General features: G+C 41.7%; 1 protein-coding gene and 2 long non-coding RNA genes across 8 annotated transcripts in view; 1 reads left to right on the top strand and 2 right to left on the bottom strand.

Moving 5' to 3' along the window:
• Positions 1-585: 585 nt before the first annotated feature.
• Positions 586-8,981, bottom strand: LOC144369868 (uncharacterized). The gene is made up of 2 exons (XR_013429698.1): positions 8,599-8,981; positions 586-1,171 (listed from the first exon to the last, which is right to left on the bottom strand). It is a non-coding gene; the product is annotated as an uncharacterized LOC144369868 (long non-coding RNA).
• On the top strand, positions 1,078-25,384 carry LOC144369867 (uncharacterized). Its single transcript, XR_013429697.1, has 4 exons — positions 1,078-1,218; positions 18,310-18,529; positions 21,128-21,177; positions 25,215-25,384. It is a non-coding gene; the product is annotated as an uncharacterized LOC144369867 (long non-coding RNA).
• Positions 13,661-25,545, bottom strand: part of Arhgap28 (Rho GTPase activating protein 28) — a 186,048-nt gene continuing 174,163 nt past the window's right edge. For all 6 annotated transcript variants that reach the window (XM_040275092.2, XM_078030362.1, XM_078030364.1 and 3 more), the window contains 2 exons: positions 18,882-18,946; positions 13,661-17,114 (listed from right to left, as the gene is read on the bottom strand). In XM_040275092.2, coding sequence (XP_040131026.1) covers positions 17,020-17,114; positions 18,882-18,946 — 160 coding nt within the window. In that variant the 3' untranslated portion in view covers positions 13,661-17,019. The remainder of the gene's footprint in view (positions 17,115-18,881; positions 18,947-25,545) is intronic.

Raw genomic sequence — 25,545 nt, 5'->3', positions numbered from 1 at the left:
ATATCCCTATACCAAAAAGCTATATTTACATGGGGTGCCCCAGGCAGAGACTCAAAAAGAGGTGGTTGATGCACAAACAACCACTGAAGCACTAATAAGGACAAGGAGGCCCTTTGAACAGATCCAGACCCACAGGGCTAGCACCCATGTTTAGGACACCTAGTGAGGATGGTGTCCACAAAGGACACCATTTGAGGATGGTGAAACAAACCTGAGAAATGTGCCATGCCTCCCTTGCCACACCCAGCCAGACCAAGGCCCTGCTCCCAGTCTAGAACCAGGCTGCAGGTGTCTGGTTCTAGATTTTAGAGGCCCCTCACCCTCCGGCCCTACCCTTTAGGTAGGGGAGCAATCTGAAGAACCTCTGTCCCCTGCGTCTTCTGGAGAATTCCAACAATAACATGACTTTACAACAGCCATGACATCACACCTGCAGCCACCCCTCAGCGCAGCTCAGACTGCCTTAACTGCTTGATCTGAAACAGAATTAAAACCCTCAGCTGCCTCTGGTGACAACAGCAGAATAAAGGTATCTGAAAGGAAAGTGAGAAAGCAATGAAAGGAAAGTGACCACAACACTCAGAGCGACCAAGAGATCTTTATTACAGCAGTGAGAAAGAGGAGAAAAGAGAGCCGGGAGCCCAGCAGGAGAAGGTGTTTATAGCCTTTTGCTGTGCTACCTAAATCTAACAGGGTCTCTGGGTTTGCAAGCTGCCTTATTGGCATAAGGGGGGTTGAGTGTTCAGCCTTGGGGCGGGGGAGTTGGGTTTGGTTAGGACTTGAGGCAAATAGGCGATAAAGAACCAGACAGAGGGGGGTTTGAGTGCCCAGGTTATCCTGCAGCTAACATTCGCTCAGCCTGCCCTGCAACTAACATTCCTCCCTTTTTGTTTTTCTAAGTGATGTGGAGGAGGCGTGGGACCTGCCTGGGAGAGTGGAGGAATGTTCTGGGACAGGTCTGGGAACACCAGGGCAGCTAGAAATAACACCCAGTGGCTATAGACAGTGATCTCAGCAGGGGTCAAGTCCACAAAAGTTCCTTGAAGCCATAAGTCGTCAATGGCATCAAACCATTCCTGAGCGGAGGAGATCCTTGGTATCAGCCACTGGTCCTGTCGTAGGGACTCTAGGAAGTATTGAAAGCGTTGTCTCCACATGGCGTCACCAGCACCTGAAGAGGATCAGAGAGAGTAAAACAGGATGAGGATTAAAGCAAAGGTCAGTTTTTGGCAGGAGTTCCACGCTGGGGGACTAACAGGGAAGAGGCCAAGGGCCATGAGGAGGCTTAAAAGGGCATAAAGTTTCAAATATCCAGGATGACAGGCTAAGAGGTCTCTGGGTGCATTGTCTCTCATTGTCCGATGGCCTTTGTTTTTGTGTTGTCAACATCGGGTGAGGGCTTTATGAGAGGAGTTGGAGTCATCTAGGTCATGGAGCAGTTGGTGGTCCCTGAGAAGAAGCTGGCTAAAGGTATGATTAGCAATTGTGTTCATATGATTTTGGAGGAACTTTATTATGCATGGGGAAGGAGCAGAAGAACAGTATGCCTAAAAGTGGGCCTAGAACAGGCAGGAGCCAGGTAAATAAGGGATTTTGAAAGAATTCCAGAAAAGAAGTTTGGGAAGTGGTTTTAGTCAGTTGGATTGCAAGGTCAGTGAGTTTGTTAACATTCTGTTCTATTGGCCGATTCACTCACATAATAGCAGCATTCCTCCCTTAGAAAAAGGCAAGTATCTCCCTTTTTGGCTGTCAATAAGTCTTAGAGCTCGTCGGTTTTGGGGAACCACCTGAGCCAGCAAGGTGACCTGTCTCTGGAGGGAGGAGAGTGACTCTGCCGTAGCATCTAGAGCTGCTTGAAGCTTTTTGTGAAGGTCATCTTTAATCCAGATAGAGCGCCCTATTGCTCCTCCTGGTACTCCAGCCACTGCTACAGTTGGGGCTATGGAGATTCCTATCAAAATAGGCAGAAAGGCTGCATGCCTTTGGGGGGTTACTTGGACAATGAAATAGGGAGCAGTTACATTGTCAGAGATGTAGGTCATTAAGGTGCCTTTACACCAAAGAAAGTCTCCAGGGTTTGTGTATTTGTTTGTAGAAGCAATCGTGTAATGTGAGCATCTGTCGTGTTGCGTGCGGGATGAAGGGCTAATGCAGAGCCATTGGGGCAAGGGAGAGGAACTGGTGTTACTGCGTGTGGGTTCCCACACAGGGACGTTTGAGGCAGGTTGAATTTTAGTGCCGATGGAGGAGAGATCATATGAGGAGATGTTGAGGGGGAGTGCGACCAGGAGGGGCCTTTCCAGGGAGGCACAAAGAAAACAGTTTTGGGGATTTAGGGTGGGGACTATCGTGTTTAGAAATGTCAGTTTTTTTGGATGATTTTGATCCAAGTATGGATCTGAGAACCGGGTTTGGAGGGGTCTGAGGAGGAGGGACCTTGGAGTCCCTCTATCTGCCTAGTTAGGACCTAGTTAGGACCTTTTCAGAGTGCTGTATCTGAGGTTGACCTGGACGGGGCCTGTGCTACTATGCTTCTCCCTACCCAGAAATATCCAGAGGGTTTGGTCTGGTAGGTAGCCCAAAAGGCAGCGCCTGTGACTCCTGAGGCCCATTGTGGGTGGGCCAGATCATAGATTTTTATGCAAATGGTATTTTCACCATCTGCCCTGTGCTCTAGCCTCTTGCCAAGTCTCCTCAGGTACCATATGGAGCATACTGGTATCCTGTCATAGTGATGGACTTTACATGACCAGTAAGGACAGCCTTTATTAGTGTCTGGCCACCACTTGCAGTAATCTTGGGTCTGATCAAATAGAAAGCAGAGATGGGTTCTATTGAGGCTGCTTTGTAGAACTGAGAATTTGCAAGATTAATGGTAATGGGGGCAGTTGAGTTGAGGAGCATGTCATAAGTGGCAATTTGTTCAGTTTTTGTTATGGATCCATCCTTCTATTGATCAACTACTGTGACTCTCCATATGTAGGATCCGAAGGAAATATGGAAAAGGGAGGTGTAGGCTAAGAGGAGGTGAGGGAGGTGGACCCGGATCTGGAAGTTATTCATAGCTTTGGGGGGGCGGGCCTGGTGAAATGGATTTCAGTGGGTTGGTGGGAGAAGGGCTGCAGGCCTATCTGGTGAAGAAGAAGAAGAAGAAGAAGAAGAGGTATCCGCAGACTCAGGCTTAGGAGCTGATGCAGGTTTTAACCTGGAAATGTGAATCCAGGGAGTTAGCTTTGTTAGAAACTCCCGAAGCCTCGTGGCAGTGGGGGTACATAGGGTAACTTGTAGGGGGCCTTCTCATTTTGGTGACAAGGGAGAACCTTGGTGTTGTGGGGGAGAGAAAAATATCCAGGCTCCTGGCATCAGGGGAAAAGAAGCATGGGACCTCTGTGGGTTAAAGAGAAAAGAGGGAAAGAGAGACTTTCTGGTAGAGTCCATGGAGAAGCTACGACACCAGGGGGAAGGCAGGATGGCCATACATGACCTCAAATGGGGAGAGAAGGGTGGGTTTCCTTGGTAATACTCTGAGTCGAAATAAAGCAAGGGGAAGGAGTTTGGTCCAATCTAGGTGAATCTCAAGGGTAAGTTTGGTTAAAATTTCTTTTATTGTTTGGTTGGTACTTTCCAGATGATTGTGGGTGATAAGGAATGTGTAGGTGCCATGGGATGTTAAGAGCTTTAACAACATGCTGTGTAATCTGAGAAATTAATTCGGGTCCGTTGTCAGACTGAAAAGAGGTGGGTATTCCAAATCTGGGTATAATCTCAGAGACAAGGATAGAGGCGACTGTGGTAGCCTGCTTGTTGGCAGTGGGGAAGGCTTCAACCCATCCTGAGAAAGTATCTACTAATGTAGGTTTAAGTTTGCAGACTGCTGGCATGTTGGTAAAGTCTAGCTGCCAGTCGGCTGCTGGAATGTGGCCCCGTGCTTGATGTGTGGGGAAGGTTCCAGGTTTCAAAGGAGTTTGAGGATTTGTTCTTTCACAGATGGAGCAGTTAGAAGTTAGCTGTTGCAGAAAGTGAACATCCTGGGGCTAAGTGTGAGAAACGAGCTTGTAAAAGCTTTTGGGCTTTGGGAATTAGTGTGAAAGATGGAATAGAGGTATGAGAGCAGGGATCGGGCTGACACTGGGGATTTGGGTTGGGGGATAACAGGTGCTAGGGTACAATATGGGGCAAGGGCTGCTAGTCGGGCTTCCTGGTCATCCCTTGAATTGACTCTGTGACAGGTGAAGAGTCATGTTGGTGTGAGCGACAGTGTGTGATTCTGATTTTGGTGGGAAGGAGTGAGGCTCTAAGGAGATCAGTGATGAGCTTAGCATTGGTGACGACGGAGCCCCCAGTTGTAAGGAGTCCTCTCTCTTTCCATATGGCAGAGTGAGAGAGGATTATGTGATAGACAGATTTAGAGTCTGTGGATAAATTTAGGGAATGGTCAGCTGTCAGGTGGAATGCCCTAGTGACAGCTATTCATTCAGCTTGCTGGTTGGTGGTATGAGGAGGCAGGGATGTTGCCTCCATTGTAGAAGATTTTGTGCCAAGTGGGTCAGTCAGGGAGATAATAGCATGATCCTGCATAGTGATGGCCGTCTAGTGTGACGGTGCTGCCGTCAGTAAACCAGGTGTAAGGGGCATCGGGCAAAGGCCCTTCATGGATACGAGTGGGGCAGGGCATAAGGTTTTCTAGTATTTCAAGGCAGTGGTGGGAGGAAGGTGCTTTAGTCTTGGGAAGAAGAGTGGCTGGGTTTAAGGCTGAGCAGGCCTTAAAGGAAATGGAGGGATCGTGGAGGAATGAGACTAGAGGGGGAAGGATGCAGCAAAGGGGAAGGGTCTGTAAGCCTTTGTAAGTGAGAAGATCCTCTAGAGTGTGAGGGGAAATGATAATAGCTTGTGCTCCAAAAAGTCAGTTTTTTTGTCTCCTGTAGTAAAATGTGTGCTGCAGCTGGAGCACTCAGGCATGGAGCCCATCCCCTAGCAGTAGGATCCAGTTGTTTGGATCCTAAGCAACAGGAGGGAGGGTGGGCCCTTTATTCTGACCTAATGCTCCAAGGGCTGAGCCTGTTTTTTCATGAACATAAAGAATAAAGTTTTGTTGGATGTCCGGGAGATGTTAGGGCTGGTGCTTCGAGGAGGGATTGTTGTATGGAGAGAAAATGAGATTTAGGTGATGAGGGAAGGGCTCCTGTTTGTCCCCCTTGGCCATTTCATATAATGGTTTGGCCAGGAGTGAGAAGTTGGGAATCAAGTCCTAAAATATCCTGCAAGAGTCAGGAGGGATAGGATCTCCTCTTTAGTTTTGGGGATGGGGGAGTCATGAATTAGAGCCTTTTGATCTAGAGGGATTGCCTTGGAATCTTGGGAGAGTTGGACTCCAAGGTAGGAGATCTGGGGTTGTGACAATTGTACCTTTTGGGGAGACACTCGGTAACCCTTGTCAGCCAGAAAGTTAAGAAGTGTGTTGGTTTCAGTCTTGGAAATATTGAGGGAGGGACTGCAGAGGAGTAAGTCATCTACATGTTGGAGGAGAGTTGAGAGAGAGAGGTTGAGGCCCTTTAGATCTGCAGATAATGGCTGACCAAAGAGGTGTGTGCTGTCTCTAAAGCCTTGAGGGAGGACAGTCCATGTTAATTGCTGAGATTGTAGAGTGTCTGGATCTGTCCAGTTAAAGGCAAAGAAGTCTTGGGAAATTGGGGCCAAAGGAATGGTGAAAAAGGCATCCTTTAAGTCTATAACAGAAAAATAGGAAGTTGAGGCTGGAACAAGAGACAGGAGAGAATATGGGTTTGGAACTAGTGGGTGGATGGGTTTGACTGTCTCGTTCACGAGATGAAGATCCTGGACCAAGCACTAAGTCCCACTGGGTTTCTTGACTGCGAGAATGGGAGTATTATATGGTGAATGTGTGGGTCTAAGAAAACCCTTTTTGAGAAGGCTGGAAATGATGGGTTGTAGTCCCTTTTGACTGGACATTGGGAGGGGACATTGAGGCTTGTTTGGAATGTGCTGGATGTTTTTTAAGTGGATCTCAACTGGGGAGCATGGAGCCAAGGATGGAGTCTTGGTGTCCCAGACTAATGGGTTTACTTGATCTTGTGGAAGTGGAAGGGAAGGGTTTGATGTAGCCTGTAGGGCAGCCATGGCTATAACTGAAGGGGAGGGAGGATGGTAAAGACAGTGGAAAGGGAATCATGGCCTTGAACTCAGATAGAATATCTCTGCCCAAAAGGGGGTTGGGGCATTGGGGCATCACCAGGAGGAGTGTGAGAATGGGTGGCCTGAGAGTAAGCAGGGTAGGGGTGGGGTGGTTCTGGGATATATTGTTTGTCCACCTTTTCCAACAACAAGGGACTGAGAGGGAAGTAAGGATCTCCAAAACTCCTGTAAGACCGAGAATGTGACCCTCAACGGTCATTTGGACCCTGGGTTCCTGCATGGTGATTGGACTTGTTGGGACAGGAGTCTTGAGGCCCATCAATCATCCATGGCCAGTCCCACGAGGTTACGGGGGCTAGGGCCTGGCCGTGCACCCTTTCAGGTACTGGGACAGTCTGAGGCCCAGTGGCCCATCATGGAACATTTTGGGCAGGGTCTGGTAGGTGGCCTTGGATTGGGGAAGCCCTGCCCCAATGTCCTTCTTGTCCACACTTAAAGCAGGCTCCTGGAGGTTCTGACCTCGGGGGATGGTCTCACGACACAGGAGATGAGTTCTGGGGGCCCACAGAAGGCCTGAGCCAGCATTTGGCACTTTAGGCGTTTAGCCTTTTCATCTCGGTTATGGTAGACCTTGAAAGCAGTAGCAAGAATCTTGGTCTGGGGAGGGAGGAGGCCATGAACTAATTTTTTAAGTTTGATCTGAATATCAGGAAAACTTTGGGCAAAGAAATAAGTCATCAATAACTGTCGGCCGTCAGGGGTTTCTGGGTCCAAATTAGTGTACTGCAGGAGAGCCTTAGTTAGGCGGTCCAGAAAGGCTGATGGGTTCTCATGTTTATCTTGGATAATTTCCTGAAGTTTTTAAAAAACTGACTGCTTTCTGGGCTGCCCTTTTCAGGCCTGCTAGAATACAAGTGGTGAATGATCTGGGTCTGTGATGCCGTTGCTGGTGTTGTGATCCCAGAGGGGATCTTGGTCTGGGACTGCTTGGGGCCCAGTGGGATGTGCTGGATTGGTCTGATGGATCCCATCTGCGTGAGTGCCAGCCTGTTCCCAAACCTGTCTCCACTCCTCAGGAAGTAAAGTATTAGAGAGGATCATATAGACATCATGGAAGGTGAGGCTGTAGGCCTGTGTTAAATATTGGAATTCTTTGGCATATAGGGCTGGGTTGGTAGTATACAAGTCTATTTGTTTTTCAGTTTGAGAAAGGTCAGCCATAGAGAAGGGGACATGTACTCTGACAGTACCTTCAGTACCTGCTACCTCATGCAAGGGGGCAATGATCTGAGGAAGGGTGGTGGTTTGGGTTTTTGATCTAGTAATTGGAAGGGAGAAAGCAGGTTGTTGAGGCAGAAGTGACGGTGGAGGGGCTGGGGCAGAGGGTGAGGGTGAGGACCTATTCATATGAGGCGATAGGGTGGGGGTTCATCAGCAGGGTCAAAAGCACTGGATGAGTCCCGAGGAGGAGAAGGTTGGGGATCCGTGGTTGGGGCGGGGGGTTGGTTTGTAAGCTAGAAGAATTTGTAGAGGTTTGCAAGAGGTACAGAGAGCAGGGTTGGATCAGAGTAAGAAGAAAGCTAGAACATAAGAGATTTCTACCCATTTTTTCGAACCCTCACAGTAGTTGTAAAGATCCCTTAGAAGAGAGGGATCTAAAGACCCACATGGGGGCCATTTGCTTTAGTTGTCTAGGGGGTAAGTGGGCCAAGCCTAGGTGCTGTATTTGATCAATTTTGGGAGTTTGATATCTGGTGCCAAGGAGAGGGTCTTGAGGTTGTCTAAAAGGCATTGTAAGGGGGAGTCTACGAGTAGAGAGGACGCATTACCCATGTCGCAAATGTAGTATAAGGGAGAGGGAAGGAACTGATTTATTGGCAAAAGGGGCGTCCCCACTAGAGCCAAAAATCAGACAGTGCCTATTGGCAGGTTTGAGCTGCAGAGATTGGTGGTTACGGGATCCTGACAGATGAGGCTCCCATCCTGGATGGGGCCAGAGCCATGGGAGACCTTGGCCAAGGCTTTTCGGGACCCCTCTTGGAGGGGCGGGAGTCTCCCAGGGCAGGAGAGAGGAGAGAGGAAGGGGAGAGGAAGCGTATCTCTAGTGGCTGAGTCTTAAAGGTGAGAGGACTTTATGAGGGCCACTGTGACCATGAAGGTCTGGGTGGGGTGTGATCTGCGGTTCCCGTTATGTGTCCCCTAAGGTTACACAGTCCTTTGAGAGTGACCTATAAAGTCTATGCTGGGGAAGGGGAAAGGAAATAATTTTGAATCCAAGAGTCAAATCTGCCTGAGGAGGGAGTCCCTGAGGACCACCGTGGCCTTGAAGGCTGTGGTGGGCTGCTTTCCTCCCCGCAGGTGGGCGAAGAGGTTTGCCGGACAATCAACGGTCAAATCCTCCTGACACCACCATTGGGTTTAGGACTCCAGGAAGGGGAAACTCACCAATAGAAGGCCGGTGGTGGATGGAGTTCTGGCGGTTGAGAAAATGGGTTCTGGCACTTCCAAAGGAAAAGGGACCCAAAAGTAGGTTTTCACCCTCTTCCCGGGTTTTGGCACCAGATGAAAGCAAAGTGATGACACTAGGAGCGACCAAGAGATCTTAATCGCAGTAGTGAGAAAGAGGAGAAAAGAGAGAGAGGGAGCCCCACAGGAGGAGGTTTTTATAGCCCTTCTGCTGTGCTGCCTAAATCTAACAGGGTCTCTGGGCCTGCAAGCTGCCTTGTTGGCATAAGGGGGGTTAAGTGTTCAGCCTTGAGCGGGAGGTTGACTGTTCAGCCTTGAGCAGGGGGTTGAGCATTCGGACTTGAGGCAAACAGGCGATAAAGAACCAGACAGAGGGGGGGATTTGAGGGCCCAGGTTATCCTGCAGCTAACATTCATCAGCCTGCACTGAACCTAACAAGCAAGGGGGGGGGGGATGAAGGACAGAGACCAGGCAGAGATCCACACGAAAGTTTATTTGTCGAAGTTGACAAAGTCCATCTCTCTATACGAGAGAGAGGCTTGAGATGCTCAGGTGTTGAGCTTTTGGGGGGTGGGGGTTTGGGTGCTTGCATCAGAGCTAGGTGGGTGGGAATAGCGTGAGATTGGCTTAGGGTTATGGGACCATGGGGTAGGTCACTAATGGGGGTGGAGGAGTTCAGGTAAAAGGAAGCACAGGGAAGCGAAACTTATAAGATGGCCACTCGAATGTTAAATCAATACCCTAAAGTATCTATAATTAAAAATGGAGCTATTGAGGAGGCAGAAGGTAATGGTCTCAATAGCTGGGCACAATGGCACTCGCCTAAAATCCCAGCGACTTTGGAGCCAGAGGATCACAAATTCAAAGCCGGCCTCAGTGGCCTGGTGAGGTCCTAAGCAACTTGGCAGACTCCTGTTTCAAAAATTAAGGGCTGGGGATATAGCTCACTGGCAGAATGCCCCTGGGTTCAATCCACAATAGCAAAAAAAAAAAAAAAAAAAAAAAAAAGTGACAGTCTAAATGTTTAAAAGTGCTCTCATTAACATGTAAAATCTAAAATGGTTGATCTCTCAAGATTCAAGAACAGAACTGTGGTACTAGAGGGTGGGAGGGAGGCTGGTCCACTTACTAAGTTACAGGTACATAGGAAGAGTAAGTTCTGGTGTTCTGTTTATTTCTAAGATATTGGTTGTGGAACTGGTGCCCTCTAAAGCAAAGAGGGTATGGGAGAGTGACAATAGCTAACAATGATGTATATTTCAAAATATCTGAAAAAGAGGATTTTGAATTTTTTACTGCAAAGAAATGATGAATGTTTATAGTAATGACTATGCTAATTGCCCTGATTAGATCGTTACACAGTGTAAACATGTATTGAAACATTATACTGCATCTCATAAATATGTACAATTTTTTGAAAAACCAGCCTCTATCTCAGAGCAAAGCCTGTCCAAGGAAGGGATGTGCCTTTGTCCTTGGAAAAAAACCCACAGAGCACTCCTAGGAACATTCCCACCCTGCTAAGTTGTTTATCTACAGGCGAGATCTGCTGCGCCAGGTGTCCCTGACTCAGTCAGGCTAGGTGGGGATCCATAGCAGCCCCTAGCAGCCACCAATCAGCATGAGACAGGGAAATACCTGGGATGCCAGATGACCCTCCCAGCAGTTTATGGTGGTTGATAACAAGTTGGGAAACCATGTAGTTCAGCATGTACACCCCTCTTGGCTCAAACCAATCAGTTCAAACGAATACCCCTTTTGTACTGACCCCTACCCAACTTGTTCCCGCCAGTGAATGTGCTAATCATGTTTTAGAGTTGTTATTTGATTTTCCCGCGGTGTGTGATGATTTGCTATGATGTATGTGAAGTCCCTGCCTTCTCCAAAGAATGTATAAAACTGCTGCAAGCCCTGGGCTCGAGGCCTCTCAGCGTCACCAGTGGCTGTGTGTGCGTGTGGAGGACCAAGCTAGCTCGCAATAAACACCTCTTTGCTGCTTACATGGATCTTGGGTCTCTGGTAGTCTTTGAGGGTCCCCAATTCGAGCATAACACTTTATGTACCAAGCAAGAATAAAATAAAACTTTAAAAAACTTCAAGTCAAAAGAATCTGGCCATGTCTCTGTTTGCATTACCTCTTAGAACTTGATCACATGGTAATTATTTCTAGGATGTTGGTTTTGCAACTGGTGCCCTCTAAAGCAAAGCATTGAAAGAATTATGAAACCAGAAAAATAGCATCCACAATCTTGTTAAGCCTCAGATTTTAAATCTGTGAATTCACTATTAATAATGATATGGTCTTATTGGTTTGGGGACTTTATGAAAATTGTTATGTGATTGGATTGGTGCTCTGTGTGGTATGGAGTAAGACAAAGAAAAGCCCCTGATATCTAAGGACATCAGTTATGCCCGAGGACAGACCTGCAGCTCCACAGTGCTAAAAAATGATGTTACAAGATGGAAGGGCAATCATTTAAATGAATTATCCTAAGGTACAAGTTCATATAGGAGAGTGCACATATGTTTGTTCCCTAAGAAAGTTGCAAAATAAATTGCAGACACCTGTAAGATTTATTGAACATCTCAGCATGCATATTGTTCATTGCCTGAAGTTCAATATTTATATATTATTTGCAGATTTTTTCCTCAGAAGTGACATTTACACATAAGGAAATTCATAAATCTTAATTAAACACTCACTGAGTTTTGATAAAAGCATACATCTACAATCCTACTAAAATATTGAATAATACTGTTCTATGAAAATATAATGTGAGCCACAAATATAATGTTAAATCTTCTAGTAGCCAAGTAAAAGGAAACTGATGAATTTTATTTAACTAATATATTAGCTAAGCAAAAAAAAATATTAGCATTCAACATGTAGCCAATAGTAAAATGTTTTAATGAGATATTTTACATTTTTTTCTTCCCCATGAAATCTTCAAAACCTGCTGTGTATTTAACACTTAGAACTCATCTGCTTTCAGGCTGGTCACGTTTCAAATGCTCAGGAGGACTTGGGGCAGATGTAGAATGTTGCCATTCCCTAGGGAGGGCCCTCTTGCCCATTTGGGTCATTCCCCATTCCCACTGTATGCAGAGAGATTTTCATGACCCGCCTCCATGGTTCAGTTCTGCTTGTCCCAGCATTTCATATAAATGGAACGATACTGTACAGAGGTAGTCTTTTTGGCCTGGCTTCTTTCACTCTGCTTTCGATTTCTGAAATCTGAATTTCATGTTCTTGTCTCTATCCATTTATTCTTTTTTAATGTTAATGATTTTTCTTAATTGACATATAGTGATGGCACATACTTATAGGGTACAATGTGATCATTCAGTATTGGCCTGTCTCATGCTACGCTGCTATTGACAATGTCTAAGAGCTCAGCTTCTTCCATGCTTGTCATCATTGGGCTTTTTAATTTGAACTCTTGGTGAGCGTACACAGTGGCATCACATGTTTCAGCATGCATTTTCCTAGTGACTCAATATATTGCATACTTTTTCACATGGTTGTTGTATCTCTTTTAAGAAGGGCCTGTTCCTAAGCATTACACTCATTTTTGAAAATTGGGCTGGTTGCCTTTTTATTAATGACTTCTTTACATGTCCTAGATCCCAGCCCTTGGTTAAACATGCTTTACAAATATACTTTTCCCAAGCTGTGGTTTGCTTATTGATTTCTTCATGCTCTTTTTTTGGATAGCAGTGGTTTTAAATTTTGTTGCAGTCTCATTTATTAATCTTGTACATGTGTTGCATTTTGTTCCTAAGAAATTTTTACCTACTTCTAGCTTCAAAGCTACTGTAAAATTTTTTAAAATTAAAGTCTCATGGATTTGGATTCTATGACTCATTCTGGATGAATTTTTGTGTTATGGGAAGGGGTCCACTCCTGTCCTTTCTGCGTTCCTGCCTGCCTGCCTCTTTCTGTATGGCTATCCAGTAGTTCTAGGACTATCTGTTGAAGTTTGTTTTCCCTACTGGGTTGCTGTGTTGAAATTCAAATGGATGCCTATATCTGTGTGATTCTGTTTCACTGATGATCTCATGGCTGTTTATTATGAATCACAGTGTTTTAATAGCTATAATTTTGTAGTAAACCTTAAAATAATTCATTCTAAGAATGTGGCTCCTTTTTGGTAAGATTAGATATTCTAAATCCTTTGTATCTTTATATATATTTCATAATTAGTTTGTCAATTTCTACCAATAAAAACCTACTTGATTGGGATTGTATTGAATCAATAGATCTGCTTGTGGGGAATTAATAACCTGCCAATTCTTTTTTCATCCAGAAACATGTTATAATTTATATATTTTATACTCCTAGAGAAACATTTGCACTGTTTAGCATATATGTTTTGCAAATACTTTGTTAAATATAGTTGTAGATATTTTACAAGTTTTGATACTGTAGTAAATGGAAGTTTAAAAATGTATTTCCCAATTGTTTTTTGCTAACATAAAAGCAAATTGATGTTTATACGGTGATCATAATTGCCATGACCTTGATAGATTATCTCATTAATATGAATAGTTGAAGATGCCTGAGGGTTTTCTATACAAATAATACAATCAATCATACCATTTAAAAATATAGAACATTTTATAGTTTTCTAATCTTTATGCCTTATATTTCTATGTTTTGCTCCGTGGACAGGATATATAATAATAAACTGCTGAATTAAAATTCACAAGTTGGTTTTAAATTTTGTCAAAAACCTTATCTGTATTTATGGAAAAGATTGTATATGCATGTATGTGTATAAATAATGTGTTTACAAATCATTATATTTAAATCATTCGTTAAAAACCCGCATAGACAAAGCACTAACGAACAAATTAGGAAACGGTTGCTTATTCAAGTGAACCTACCCTTTACCTTTAACCCACCACGTGATGCCAAGCAGCTTTTGCACAAGATCATCTTGCTCCTGAGAGAGATGGGCTCAGACACAAGACTTCTGACTTTAAAACTCCTGTTCCTTCAGTGGCCCCACTGTGTCCTCAGACTAGTCAAACAAAGAATTTTTGTGAGAATATTTTTTTTTCCTTTATTTTTAGGGGTTAAAATGCAACATACTCATGCTACACGACAATGAAAACTGAAGAGACAAGAGTCAATATGAACTTTTGAGATGGGAAGAAACATACATTGGCATTTTCCAGCAACATAAGATTTCTCAATTTACACAATTTGAGAAAATAGTTGGAAAGTCCCTGAAAGAAAAGATGTTATTTTTTTTAAATTAGGTATGTGTATATAAAACTGTTGAAATCCTTGAAAGGAATGCTTTAAACCCATGTTATTTTATTTTTTAGTGTGACATATTTATGGAAAACAGTTGAAAAAAAATGTCTGTAGGGAACTCTTTAATCTCATAATATATTGACTATTTAGGCAAGTAATATCTATGTGAAAAAATGAAGAGACATTTTATTTTCATGTTACTTTTCAGCCAAATGAACTATTCTATTCGGACAACAGTTGCAAATGTCTGAAAGAAAAGATGGACATTCCTGCTTCTGAAAACCTGAATTTCCACGTGATTAGAAACACAAGATAATCAGTGAGGGACCATGGATGATCTCAGAGTGTACCACAGGTCACAGTTACAGAGTAGTTTGGTTTTAAACTTTGCCAAAAATATTTTACATCATTAAATGCATATTAATAAATGCACATTGAAAGCTAACTGAAATGACTTAAATAATATGACTAAGACAGTTTGTAACAAAAATTGTTAAAGTCTATTAGTTTTTTCCCCAAGAAAAGCAAGTGAGGTAGTTTATACTGTATATACATCGTAAAGAACTGACATTCCAGTTTGTTCAAAGATCATGTTCCCAAGTGAGCTTTTATAGAATGAAGGAAATAATGAGCCAGATCTAAGAATGAGTGCTCCTAAACATTAACTTCCTGTAATTACTTTCCTGGACGATATTATTTTCCTTACTGTGTACCAAGAACATTTGGGATGGGGTGAGGGTCAGAACGGTATTTACAAGCCAGTCATCTGACTTTCCTTTGATTTTGACTATTCATTTTTACACACTGTTTACTGAACTTTTCTAAAAACAACTTTTGCTAAGGCAAAAGATTTTTCAATACTTAAGATGACAGGCATTTTTTAATTTAAGGATGGTTATAAGTTGGGATAAATCTGAACACATTTAGAATCTTCGTGTGAGACCTAATGTGCTTTTAGTCAAAAGACATGAAAACTTCAAAATAAGACATTAAATTAATAGATCTGTGAATTCTCTATATAAACACAACAGAATTTAACTGTTCTAATGAGAGGAAATACAATGAAAAAGATCAGTTTTCAGGTATATAGATGTGTAGGAAAGCTACTGGAAGTTTCTTCCATGTGTGGGCATAAATTACTTCTATCTGAAGTCTTGGGATTTGGCAATTACCTAAGGTGAAGTTTATTTTTGTTTTGAATTGCAAAAATGATAAAATTATTTTTCCAGACTCTGGAAATTCATTATGTAAACTCACATACCATTAGCCATACATTGAAAACTTGTGAAATGTAGGAATGAATAGAAACCACATATACAGTTTAGTTTCTAATGGTTTTCAGGTAAAGAAAATAAAAATTCTCAAACAAGTCAAATGAATGGATCATTGTTTCTCCTATAAAAGCATAACAAAATTCTACAGGTTAGAAATGCAATTATCTACACGCTGAGTATAAATAATGTTTTGTGTAGACGTCAAGGCATAATGTAGCATATAAAAGATTTCTTCCATACATGCACTTTGAATGTTACCACATTATGTTTTGAGACTTGATAAATAAATAACAAACGTTTTTCTGCATTTGTGATTCAGCTTTGAATCATGAGAGTGTGGCTTGGGCCTTAAATCTTATTTAATCTGATACAAATCCATCAAAACCTCAATCTGAATTCCGAGTCTGTGTCTGGGATAAATGAGAACTCTGTCCCCATTTCAGGCTTATCCCTAGGAGGACCCTATCTGCAATCTCAAGATGAAAGGCAGCACTATCCAATCCCTCAGCACATTTCAGATTTGTTCTAAATTAGAAACACGAGGACTGTGTGTTCTGGCCAATCTCGAGTCTGGAAAATGGCTTTGTAAGATCTTGATAACGGGAGAGTTCTCAGCACACCATCTGATCATCCAATTCTATGGCCCGATGCTAACCCACAGTGCTTAGCCATGTCTATGATTAATAAATAAAAGCAAAGTCTTTTGCAGCTTATAAAACCTGGTTCTAATAGTATTTTTCAGCACTCTTGGATAAAGGCAGGTCTGTGTTTTTAGGTTGTTTGATCAAAAAAGGAAATTGTCGCCTGGCATATGAGAGGCTTTCATTGAGCACCATAACCACGATGAGAAAAGACTCTGTGCCTGCTGACAAAAACAAAGGCTTTTGTTTTATGCTCTTGTAGAGCAGAAGACACTCTTTGTCAAGTTGAGCTTTACAATGGGGATCTGTGCTCATAAGACAATAAACTACAAAATATTTATTTTGGAGCCAGGTGCAGTGGCACACTCCTATAATCTCAGTTATTCAGGAGGCTGAGGCAGGAGGATGGCAAGTTAGAGGCTAGCCTGGGCAACTGAGCAGGACCCTGTCTTAGGAAAAAATTTAAAAAAGGGGGTGGGGGTGTAGCTCAGTTGTAGAGCAAATACCTAACAACATGTGAGGTCCTGAGTTCAAGCCCCAGTACCAGAAATAAAAAAGACAAAAAAAAAATATCAATTTTCAAAATTCAGTAACAGAGAATTATTCATTTGCACCAGGAAGTTAAGGGTTATCACGTAGCATGGCACAACATATTTAACACTACAGTTTTCTTTAGACCAAAGTTCCTCCTCCCCCAATTCAGAGACAAGTCAGAGCATTGATAAAATGTGTCACTTTATAAACTGATTCTCTTTGGAAAGTAGATCTAGATTATTTTGTAGGGCAGAAAGTAAGGCTATTTCTGGCATTCTCGCTTAAAAGAGGTCAATATATGTATAAACACAAATATAAAAAAGGGTCTTTTTCACTTCTTATGCTTGGTAGCATTGGCTACATCAAGAAGTGTTGCTGATCCCCAGGTACAGGACCAAGTTCATTTCTGCTGCAAAGCTGAATACTAGAAATGATTAGAGTTCTGTATTCTCCATTGACCTTTCTTCTGGAAGCATCACATTTGCTTTCCTTTTATCAAGGAAACGTGATGAAGGTCAGCTTAAGTGGTGAACCAGCTCCTCTTCCATAGTTTAAGCGGACAAAGCTGGAGATACCACTCCTTGAGAAACACAACAGGGTTATGGGAACAAACATGTCAAGGCAATCTTATTTTCCCCCACAAAATGTAGGATCTTCTTGGCATAGAACACAGGATAGCAACCATCTTCAAAGACTTGCTTGGGGCTTAATCACCCATTCTGCGTGAGGATTTACGTGATATACATCCAAAATATATGCATCTGGATCCAAGCAATGCTGTCCTAAAGAGAAAGAGAAATTCAAAGAATGTTTTCAAGAGGGCACCTTCTACCTGTGCACATGCATGCACATTCATATGTGAGTAAGGTTCAAATCAGGCCAATAGTTCTCAGCCCAAAGTGTATATATTTCGAAGTTTCTTAGCATGCTCCCCTCCTCTTCCCTCCCTCCCTCCATTTCTAAGACTGAAATAATTCAAACGAATCTCATATAAATTGTGAAGAAACAGACATACCCTCCAGAGGCACACTTTCTCTAGCTTCAACACATCCATTAGAAAAACAAGTCTAGAACTCCTTTCAGGTATCAGCTGATCATTTATATGCTAATATATATCCTCTAAGGCTTTTACAGACAGTAACTTGAGAAGGGCGGAGAAGATTCAAGGCAAGCTTATTTTAGGAACTGGACATTTTGTTGCTTTGTGGAAGTCATGCCCAAAAGCAAGAGAGGAGTGGAGTGCCGGGCACTATTCTAAGGCTGGGGCAATGCCCTGGATGTTCACAAACACTTGCCCTTGGGTGCTTACGTAGCAGATAAACATGTGAAATAGAAAGTCAATCCAGTGGTGATAAGAATATGTAGAGGAAAACAAAGCAAGGCAGGCACAGGAAGAGGGCGAAAGAGCCAGGAAGACCTCACTAGAAGAGTCATCAGCCTAGACACGGAAGAGGCGAGACGGAGAGGAGGATATCTGAAGTGGGGCATCCTGAGTAAAGCCACACCAAGGACAGAGCGCCAGGCAAAGTGAGGGGGTCAAGGAGACACCTGGTCAGATGGATCAGCCCTCAGGTGTATTTAAAGCCATGGGGTGGGCTGAGAGTACTGTGTGAGAATGCTGAGGATTCTAAGGAAGTCAGAAGCTTAAACTATCCTCAAAACCAAGAGAAAGTGTTTGTAAAAGAGAAAGAGGACTTCAGGCAGTCCAAAAGACAGAAGGGACGACTGGATCTCACGGCCTAAGAGTTCTCTGGTGGCCTTGACAAGAGGGCGATTTTGAAGAAGTACTGGGGAGGTGGGGGGAGGCTTGACAGGAGTGGTTTCAAGAGAAAACAGAAGAAACAGGAGTGCAGAGGACTGACTGACGGAAGGGGTTCGCTGTACGTGGAACAGAGAAATGGGAGTGGACCCGAGGTGGGTCAAGAGAGAATTCCATAGAGGTGAGAGAAATGACCGACCATTTTCTTATTCCAACAGAAACGATGCCATTGGGAAGGAAAAGTGGAAGATGCAGGATAGAACCGAGGCTGACTGGAACAAGGCCCTGACCAGACAGGACCCCCTCCCTCAGGGAAGCCAGAGAGGAGGCACTCAGGCCACAAGTCAGGACACAGACAGGTGTGTGGAGTTCAGAGGACGTGGACAAAGGCACAAGGAGAAGGGATTTTCTTTGGATCCAGTCCTATCAGGGAAATCAGTAAGTGAAAGATCCTGGGCTCTGAGCTAAAATGGGAAAATCGAAGAAAAAGGGTGTCATGCTTCTCTCAGTTCTCAGTGCCCTTTGTTTTGCATGAACCTCAAGAGAGACTAGACCTAAGTCTGTTCCACATCCACACTAAAATAGTCTCACTTAAATTTTAGAATACTGTAGACAGGTCATGCACCTGTTTTGTTTTTTTTTTTTACATATGATTAAAAAAATGAAAACTGATTTTGACTTCTTATCCAAAATAAATAGACATAACATATAAAATATACCTTTATAATAACAATATTTCTTTTAGGATAGTCAGAGAATTTAGAAGCAGAAATTATTAAAGAATGCTTACCTATATTTCCTCCAATTTCATATAATCTTTGGTTCTGAATCTTAATACATTCTGATGAACCATGACTAAAAATAGAGAAAGCAATATAATTTTAACTCTCTTTCTTGATTTGAGGTAATTTGCATATTAGAAACATGAAAACAAACAATTCATTCTGTCTTGATGAAATACACTCCATAAAATCATATGACAGCTAAAGTCATGACAAAAAACAATTTTTTTTTCCTGTTTGACACAGATAAAGAACTTGAAGTCCAGATAATTTGGGATGATTCCAAACCAAGATGGCATGCTCAGTGGCCTACACCAGAGAGCCCATTCTAGCCACAATTGTCAGCACGCTATTAGGGAGAGAACGGATGCTGTCACATCAAGGCTGACCAGGGAGCAGCTGCGTGTTTAATAATCATTTGTTGGCCACAATTCAAAAGTCAAGTTTCATTTCTATATTTGCCAAAAATTGAATGACATTCTCTGCTCAGCCCATGTCACATTTCTACATTTTGCAAAGTACGGTTGACTTCTTTGTAAGTCTGCCTATAATAAAAGCAAGTCAGAAAAAACAATTGCCCAATTCAATTTTTCTACTCCAGACTTGAATGCTGGGATAGAATAGCCCAAAAGACCAGTCAGTGCTGGTCTCCATGCACTCCAGGAACCACCTGGGGCATGGTTACTTCTGATTGCCCTCGCCTCTCTGTTGTGAGGAAGGAGAATAAGTGCTCTCTTCTATTTATTTAACTTTATTTGAGATAATTGTACATTTTCATTTAGCTGTGAAAAAATAATAAAGACAGATCCAGTGTACCCTTTGCCCAATTTCTCCCCAAAGTACCATGTTGCAAAACTTGAGGGCAATTCCACAACCAGAATGTTGACCGTGGTTCAGTCAAAGCACAGAACATTTCCATCATCAGGCTTCCCTCCTGTTGCCTTTTTATAGTAACATTCACTTTCCTCTCCCTCTTCTGCCCTATCCCCACCTCACCCCTGACAACCACTATTCTAGTCAGCATTTCTACAAATTCACAATTTCATAAATGTTGTCCAAATGGAAATATACAGCATGAAGCCTTTTTGTATTGTTTTTTTTCCTCCCACTCGGCATAAATCCTGAGATTCACCAAGTTGTTACATTTTCCTTGCTGATCCCTAAGTACCTCCCTCGTGAGCATGTATATCATGACTTGTTTGGTCTTTCACCTCTTGAAAGACATCTGGGTTTTATCCAGTTTTGACTATATCAGTAAATCTGCTGTAAGTATGTGTGTACAGGCTTTTGTACGAACACAAGACTTCATTTCTTTGGGATAAATGTTCAGAGGTATAAATGCTGGATATTCAGCTGAATATTTAGTTTTATAAGAAATTGCCAAACTGTTTTATGGTGTTACTAAACTATTTTACATGCCTGCCAGCGATATAGGGGTGATCCAGTTTCTATCTTTGTCAGTATTTGATGTTGACATTATGTGTCAACTATCTTCAGAGGTATGTAAGAATATGTCACTGTAGTTGTAATTTGCATTTCCCTAATGGATAATGCTGAGCGTTTTTTCATGTGCATATCACCTGTATGTCTCTATCATGGTTCCAGGTGTACCCAAATGCCCCTGTGTTAGAGGCTCAGTCTCTAGCGTGGTGCTATTGGGAGATGAAGGAAACTTAAGAGGTAGGGGCTAGTGGGAGGTCCTTAAGTAATCCCTTGAAGAGATTTTGGGACCCAGTTTCTTCCTCTTCTTTTTGATTCCAGACCAACAGATGAATGTTTTTGCTCTGCCATTTGCTACTGATATGTGCTGTCATGGGCCTAAAAGCAATGGGGCCAATCAATCATGGACCAGAACTTCCAAACTATGGGCCAAAAGAAACCTTTTCTCTTTTTTTTAAATATTTTTTTTAAATTTTTTTCTTTTTTTTAATTGTTGGTTGTTCAAAACATTACATAGTTCTTGATATATCATATTTCACACTTTGATTCAAGTGGGTTATGAACTCCCATTTTTACCTCATATACAGAGGAAATTGCATGGAAATGGAAGGAGACGCTCAGGGTTATACAAAATTACATACAAGAGGAAGTGAGGGGAAAGGGAAAAATAATACAAGGGGGAGAAATGAATTACAGTAGAGGGGGTAGAGAGAGAAGAGGGAAGGGAAGGGGAGGGGAGGGGGGATAGTAGAGGATAGGAAAGGCAGCAGAATACAAAAGAAACCTTTTCTTTCTGTATGTTGATTTTTCTCAGGTGTTTGTGATGACAACAGGAAGCTGACTTCAAAACTGGTTTGGTAAAATGTATGTTCATATTCTTTCTGCCTTTTCAAATTGGATTGTTTGGAGTTTTTACTGTTTTGAGAGTTTTTATATTCTAGATACTAGTCCTTTGTGGAATATGTAGTTTGCACATATTTTCTCCTAGTCTTTTGCATGTCTTTTCATCCTATTCCTAGGGTCTCTCAGAGGATAAGTTTTCAATTTTGATAAAGTTTAATTTATCAATTTTATTTCTTGTATATCATAGTTTTGGTGTCAAGTCTAAGAACTCTTCACAGTCCTGGGTCACAAAGACTTTCTTCTATGTTATTTATGTGTGTGTGTGAGAGAGTTATGCTGGCGATTTAACCCAGGGCCTTATGCATGCAAGGCAAGAACTCTACCACCTGAGCTATATCCCCAGCCCTCCTATGTAATTTTTTAAAAGTTTTATAATTTTACATCACATATTTAACTGATCCATTTTGAATTAATGTTTGTATGACGGATGAGTTTTAGTTCAAGGGTTTTTTGCTTTGTTTTATTTTTAACTTTTGCCTATGGATGTCTAATTGCACCATTTGTTGACAAGGCAATCCTTTCTCTGTTGAGTTACATTTGTACTAGTTTCTAGAATAGTCAAATTCATAGAGACTTAAAGTAGAAGATTGGCTACCAGTGGCTAGAAGCAGAGTATACCAGTTCAGTGGTATTAAATATATTCATATTGTTGTGCTACAACTACCATCTACAGTAATCATTTCATCTTATAAAACTGAAAATCTATGTCCATTAAACAATAACTTCCCATTGCCCCCTCCCCCTAGCAACTGCGATTCTACTTTCTTTCTCTATGATTTTGAACTCTAACTAGCTCATAAAAATGAATCATATAGTCTATGTCCTTTTTTATATTTATTTTTTAGTTTTAGGTGGACATAATATCTTTATTTTATTTTTATGTGGTGCTGAGGATTGAACCCACTGCTCCACACATACTAGGTGAGACTCTACCACTGAGCCACAACCCTAGCCCCACTATATGTCTTTTTGTGACTGGCTCATTTCACTTAGCATAAGATCCTTAAGCTTCATTCATATTGTAGTATTTATCAAAACTTCCTTAAATTTAAGGTTATATAACATATAACAGTAAATAAAGTGCTATTTTCATCATATATCTTAAAGGGTGACTTAAATATGACTAATCACTGTTTATCTTCATTATGTGCCTTAAAGCAGATTTGTAAATTTAGCTCTCATTATAGTCCTGGGCAGGTTCCTGGGGCTATTTTTTTTCTCAGTATATTTTCTCTTTGTTGTTCAAAATAAATATACTTTATTGATATTTTCTTCTGTTTTCTAATTCCATCTTCTGTTACCTCACTCCATTACTGAGCCTATCCAGCAATATTTTTATTTCAGTTATTGCATTTTTTAGTTCTATAATTTCCATTTGGTTCTTTATGTTATAACATCTATTTCTTTGCTCAAATTTTTCTGTTTTTTTCATATGTTCTAAGAGAATTCATAATTGCTTGTTGAAGCGTTTCTTTGTGACAGTTGCTCTAAAACCTTGTCAGATAATTCTAAAAGCTAATTGTTTAATCTTGGCATCTATTGTCTTTTCTCATTCACCTTGTGATTTCCCCTGTAGTAATGGTTTTGTATTGTATTTGGGATATTACATTGTGAAACTCTGATCTCTGTTTTCCAGTAGGCAATCTTCCTGTTGAGGTTTAGCATGGATCTAGGTGGACACATGTATGTATGGCCTCTTGCTGGGTTCCAGTAAAAATGGGACACTGCTTCTTGGCCTCCATTTGGGGTGTAGATGAGCTTCCTGCCAGGCCTTGCTGACATTAGGGCAGGAGTAAATAGATGCTGACATAGACCACTTTGTTGCTGTGGAGGATGGTGAAGCTCAGTTTGTCAAAGGTGTCCAGTGACAAGAGAGGGGGTTGGAAGCAGAGTGTCTGCCACTCCTACTTCTTACCACCTTTTTACCAGATGTTAGATGGAGACTCAACTTCCCACTGGGCCTGGCAGATATCAGTAGGGGCAGGAGAGAACAGGGATGCTTGATTCAACCTGTCTGGTTCCATTCTTTTGATTGGGGGTGGGGGGAAACTCAGCTCCCCACTGAGTACTACTGACACTGAGGAAGGGAATGGAGATAACCTGCCTAGTGCTGCCTCATTGTTGTTCCTCCCTAAGACTCACTGCTGCTACAGGGAGGTGGATGCTCGGCTTACTACAAGACCTTGATGGTGCTGACACTATTCTGAATCAGGAATTAGAATCACTCTCTGGTTCTGTTGAACAGGGGATGGGAGAGCTGTTTCCCTCTTGGTCCCACTGAAACCACAAGTGGCAGTGGTATGACTTTTCTGATGATGTTTGGTTGGAGTAGAGGAGGTATTTCCCAAAAGGTTCTCTGTGGTTAGGCACCCCATTCCAGGTCCTTTGGTTATGGGCACAGGCTCTTCTTGGAGTCCCTTATCAACTGCTTGAGATGAGGTCCAGGCTGCAGGCTTCTGCAGGGCCTGTCTGGCATATGTAGGAGGCAATAAGGAAGCTCTCAGAACTTAAAACCATGTTGTTCCTCTAGGCCTCTTCTTTCCACCTTTCAGAGTCCTTCTCTGATTGCTGTGTTAGTTTAAGAGGGAGGTCCTAGGAGGAACAGCACTCCTTCCCACTTTTGGTGTATAAGCACAAGGAGGAATGAATAGAGAGAAAACAAGCCTCTGGTATAATAGACCAAATGGCATCAGATTGCAGTTTTTAAATGGAGATATCCATAGCTCTAATGGAAGAACAGACAAGACAAGATCTTTTGAAGAAGTTGTTTCAAAAGATTTGAGTCTATTTGTAGTCATTGCTTCTCATTTGTTTTTATTAGAAACATTTTCTTTCCACAAAAGGTCTACTTGAGAGTACAGAGGCAGTTTTGTAATATATGAAAGAAAGTAGGAACCTATTGGATGCTCAAGTACCTGGAATGCTATTTCAAGTCTTTGTATAACTTCATAGGAGGTAATTCTATGGTATCTTAAGTGCCTGGAACCACAACAGAGAGAAGTAAACATTCAGGACTCTTGTTAGCTTCTGTCTACTCCTCTTCTCCTTTTTAGTATAAGCTTTTACATATATGTGTGAGTCTGTATGTGTATGTGTGCAAGCATGCACATGCATACATAGAGTGCACAAGTCACAAATATGACTTCATGAATTTTCAAAGTGAGCATACCATGAAGCCAACACCCATGTCTAAAAAAAGGATTGGAGGCCTCCCACATTCTTTCTCATGCCTGTGCACTGCCACCATCCTAACTTCTAATATCACAGATGACTTTCACTGGCTAGCTACTCTTGTTTATTCTTTTAACTGAAATTTTTATTGAAATAATTATAGCTTCACATATAGTTGTAAGAAAGGATGGATTCTTTGTACTCTTGCCCAGTTTTCACCAATGCTAACATTCTGCAAAACTACAATAAAGATATTAATGTTGATAAAATACATCTATCTTATTCAGATCTTGCAGCTTGACTTGTGCTCATTTTGTGTGAATTAAGTTAAATACAATGTTATAGAGGTTTGTTGACCTACCACCACCACAGTGGAGTCCAACAGCACAGTTACAATTCCACCAGCATCCTTCATGATGCCCTTTTCCTATCTATGCCCATCTTCCTCCCACTATCATCCCAAGTTAATGGCAGCTATTAATTTATCCTCCATTTGTACAATTTTTCATTTCAAAAATGCTATATAAATGTAATCATACAACATGCACACTTTTAGAATTGGCTCTTTCTGGTCAGCACAGCTACTCCTTTGAAATATAAGTGAAATGCTTTTTAAGGATATCCATGAGTTTTAGTAGAGACCAACAAATGATATATATGCTACTTATCATTCGAAAATCTCAAGGCAAATGTTTATACTTGAGTAAGCATTCCTATACAAAAAGGATTATGATTTATGCTCTTTTATGGTTATTGATGGCAGATACCTAAATCTAAATATCATTCTTAGTCTAAAGATTATTAGTAGTATGTTTGTATGTTTTCAGGAAAGAAACAACTGTGACGCCCATGAAGACGTCTAAAGTAATGATATTCCTGGAAAACTATCAAGAGATCTACAAAACTAGCTTGCTGTATTTTTTTTCATTCTAATAAAATGTACAATTCAACTGAATAAATGAAGTGACTAAGATAAATAAAGAGTACCTCGCAAGAATCCCATTTGTAGAATTTCCTTTAAAAAACGACTTTTGTATTTGCCTTTTCTCTGCTTTTAACCTTTATAGTCTTCTGGTAAAATTCCCAAAATAACAGTTCTAATTTTTCAAAAGGCAAAGTTTATAGGTGCCTAGAAATTTACTCATCTGATGCAAACCC

Source organism: Ictidomys tridecemlineatus, chromosome 13 (assembly GCF_052094955.1).
Source record: "Ictidomys tridecemlineatus isolate mIctTri1 chromosome 13, mIctTri1.hap1, whole genome shotgun sequence".
NCBI lineage: Eukaryota > Metazoa > Chordata > Mammalia > Rodentia > Sciuridae > Ictidomys > Ictidomys tridecemlineatus.
Note: the sequence above shows the minus strand (reverse complement) of the source record. Positions and strands in the feature narration are given on the sequence as shown.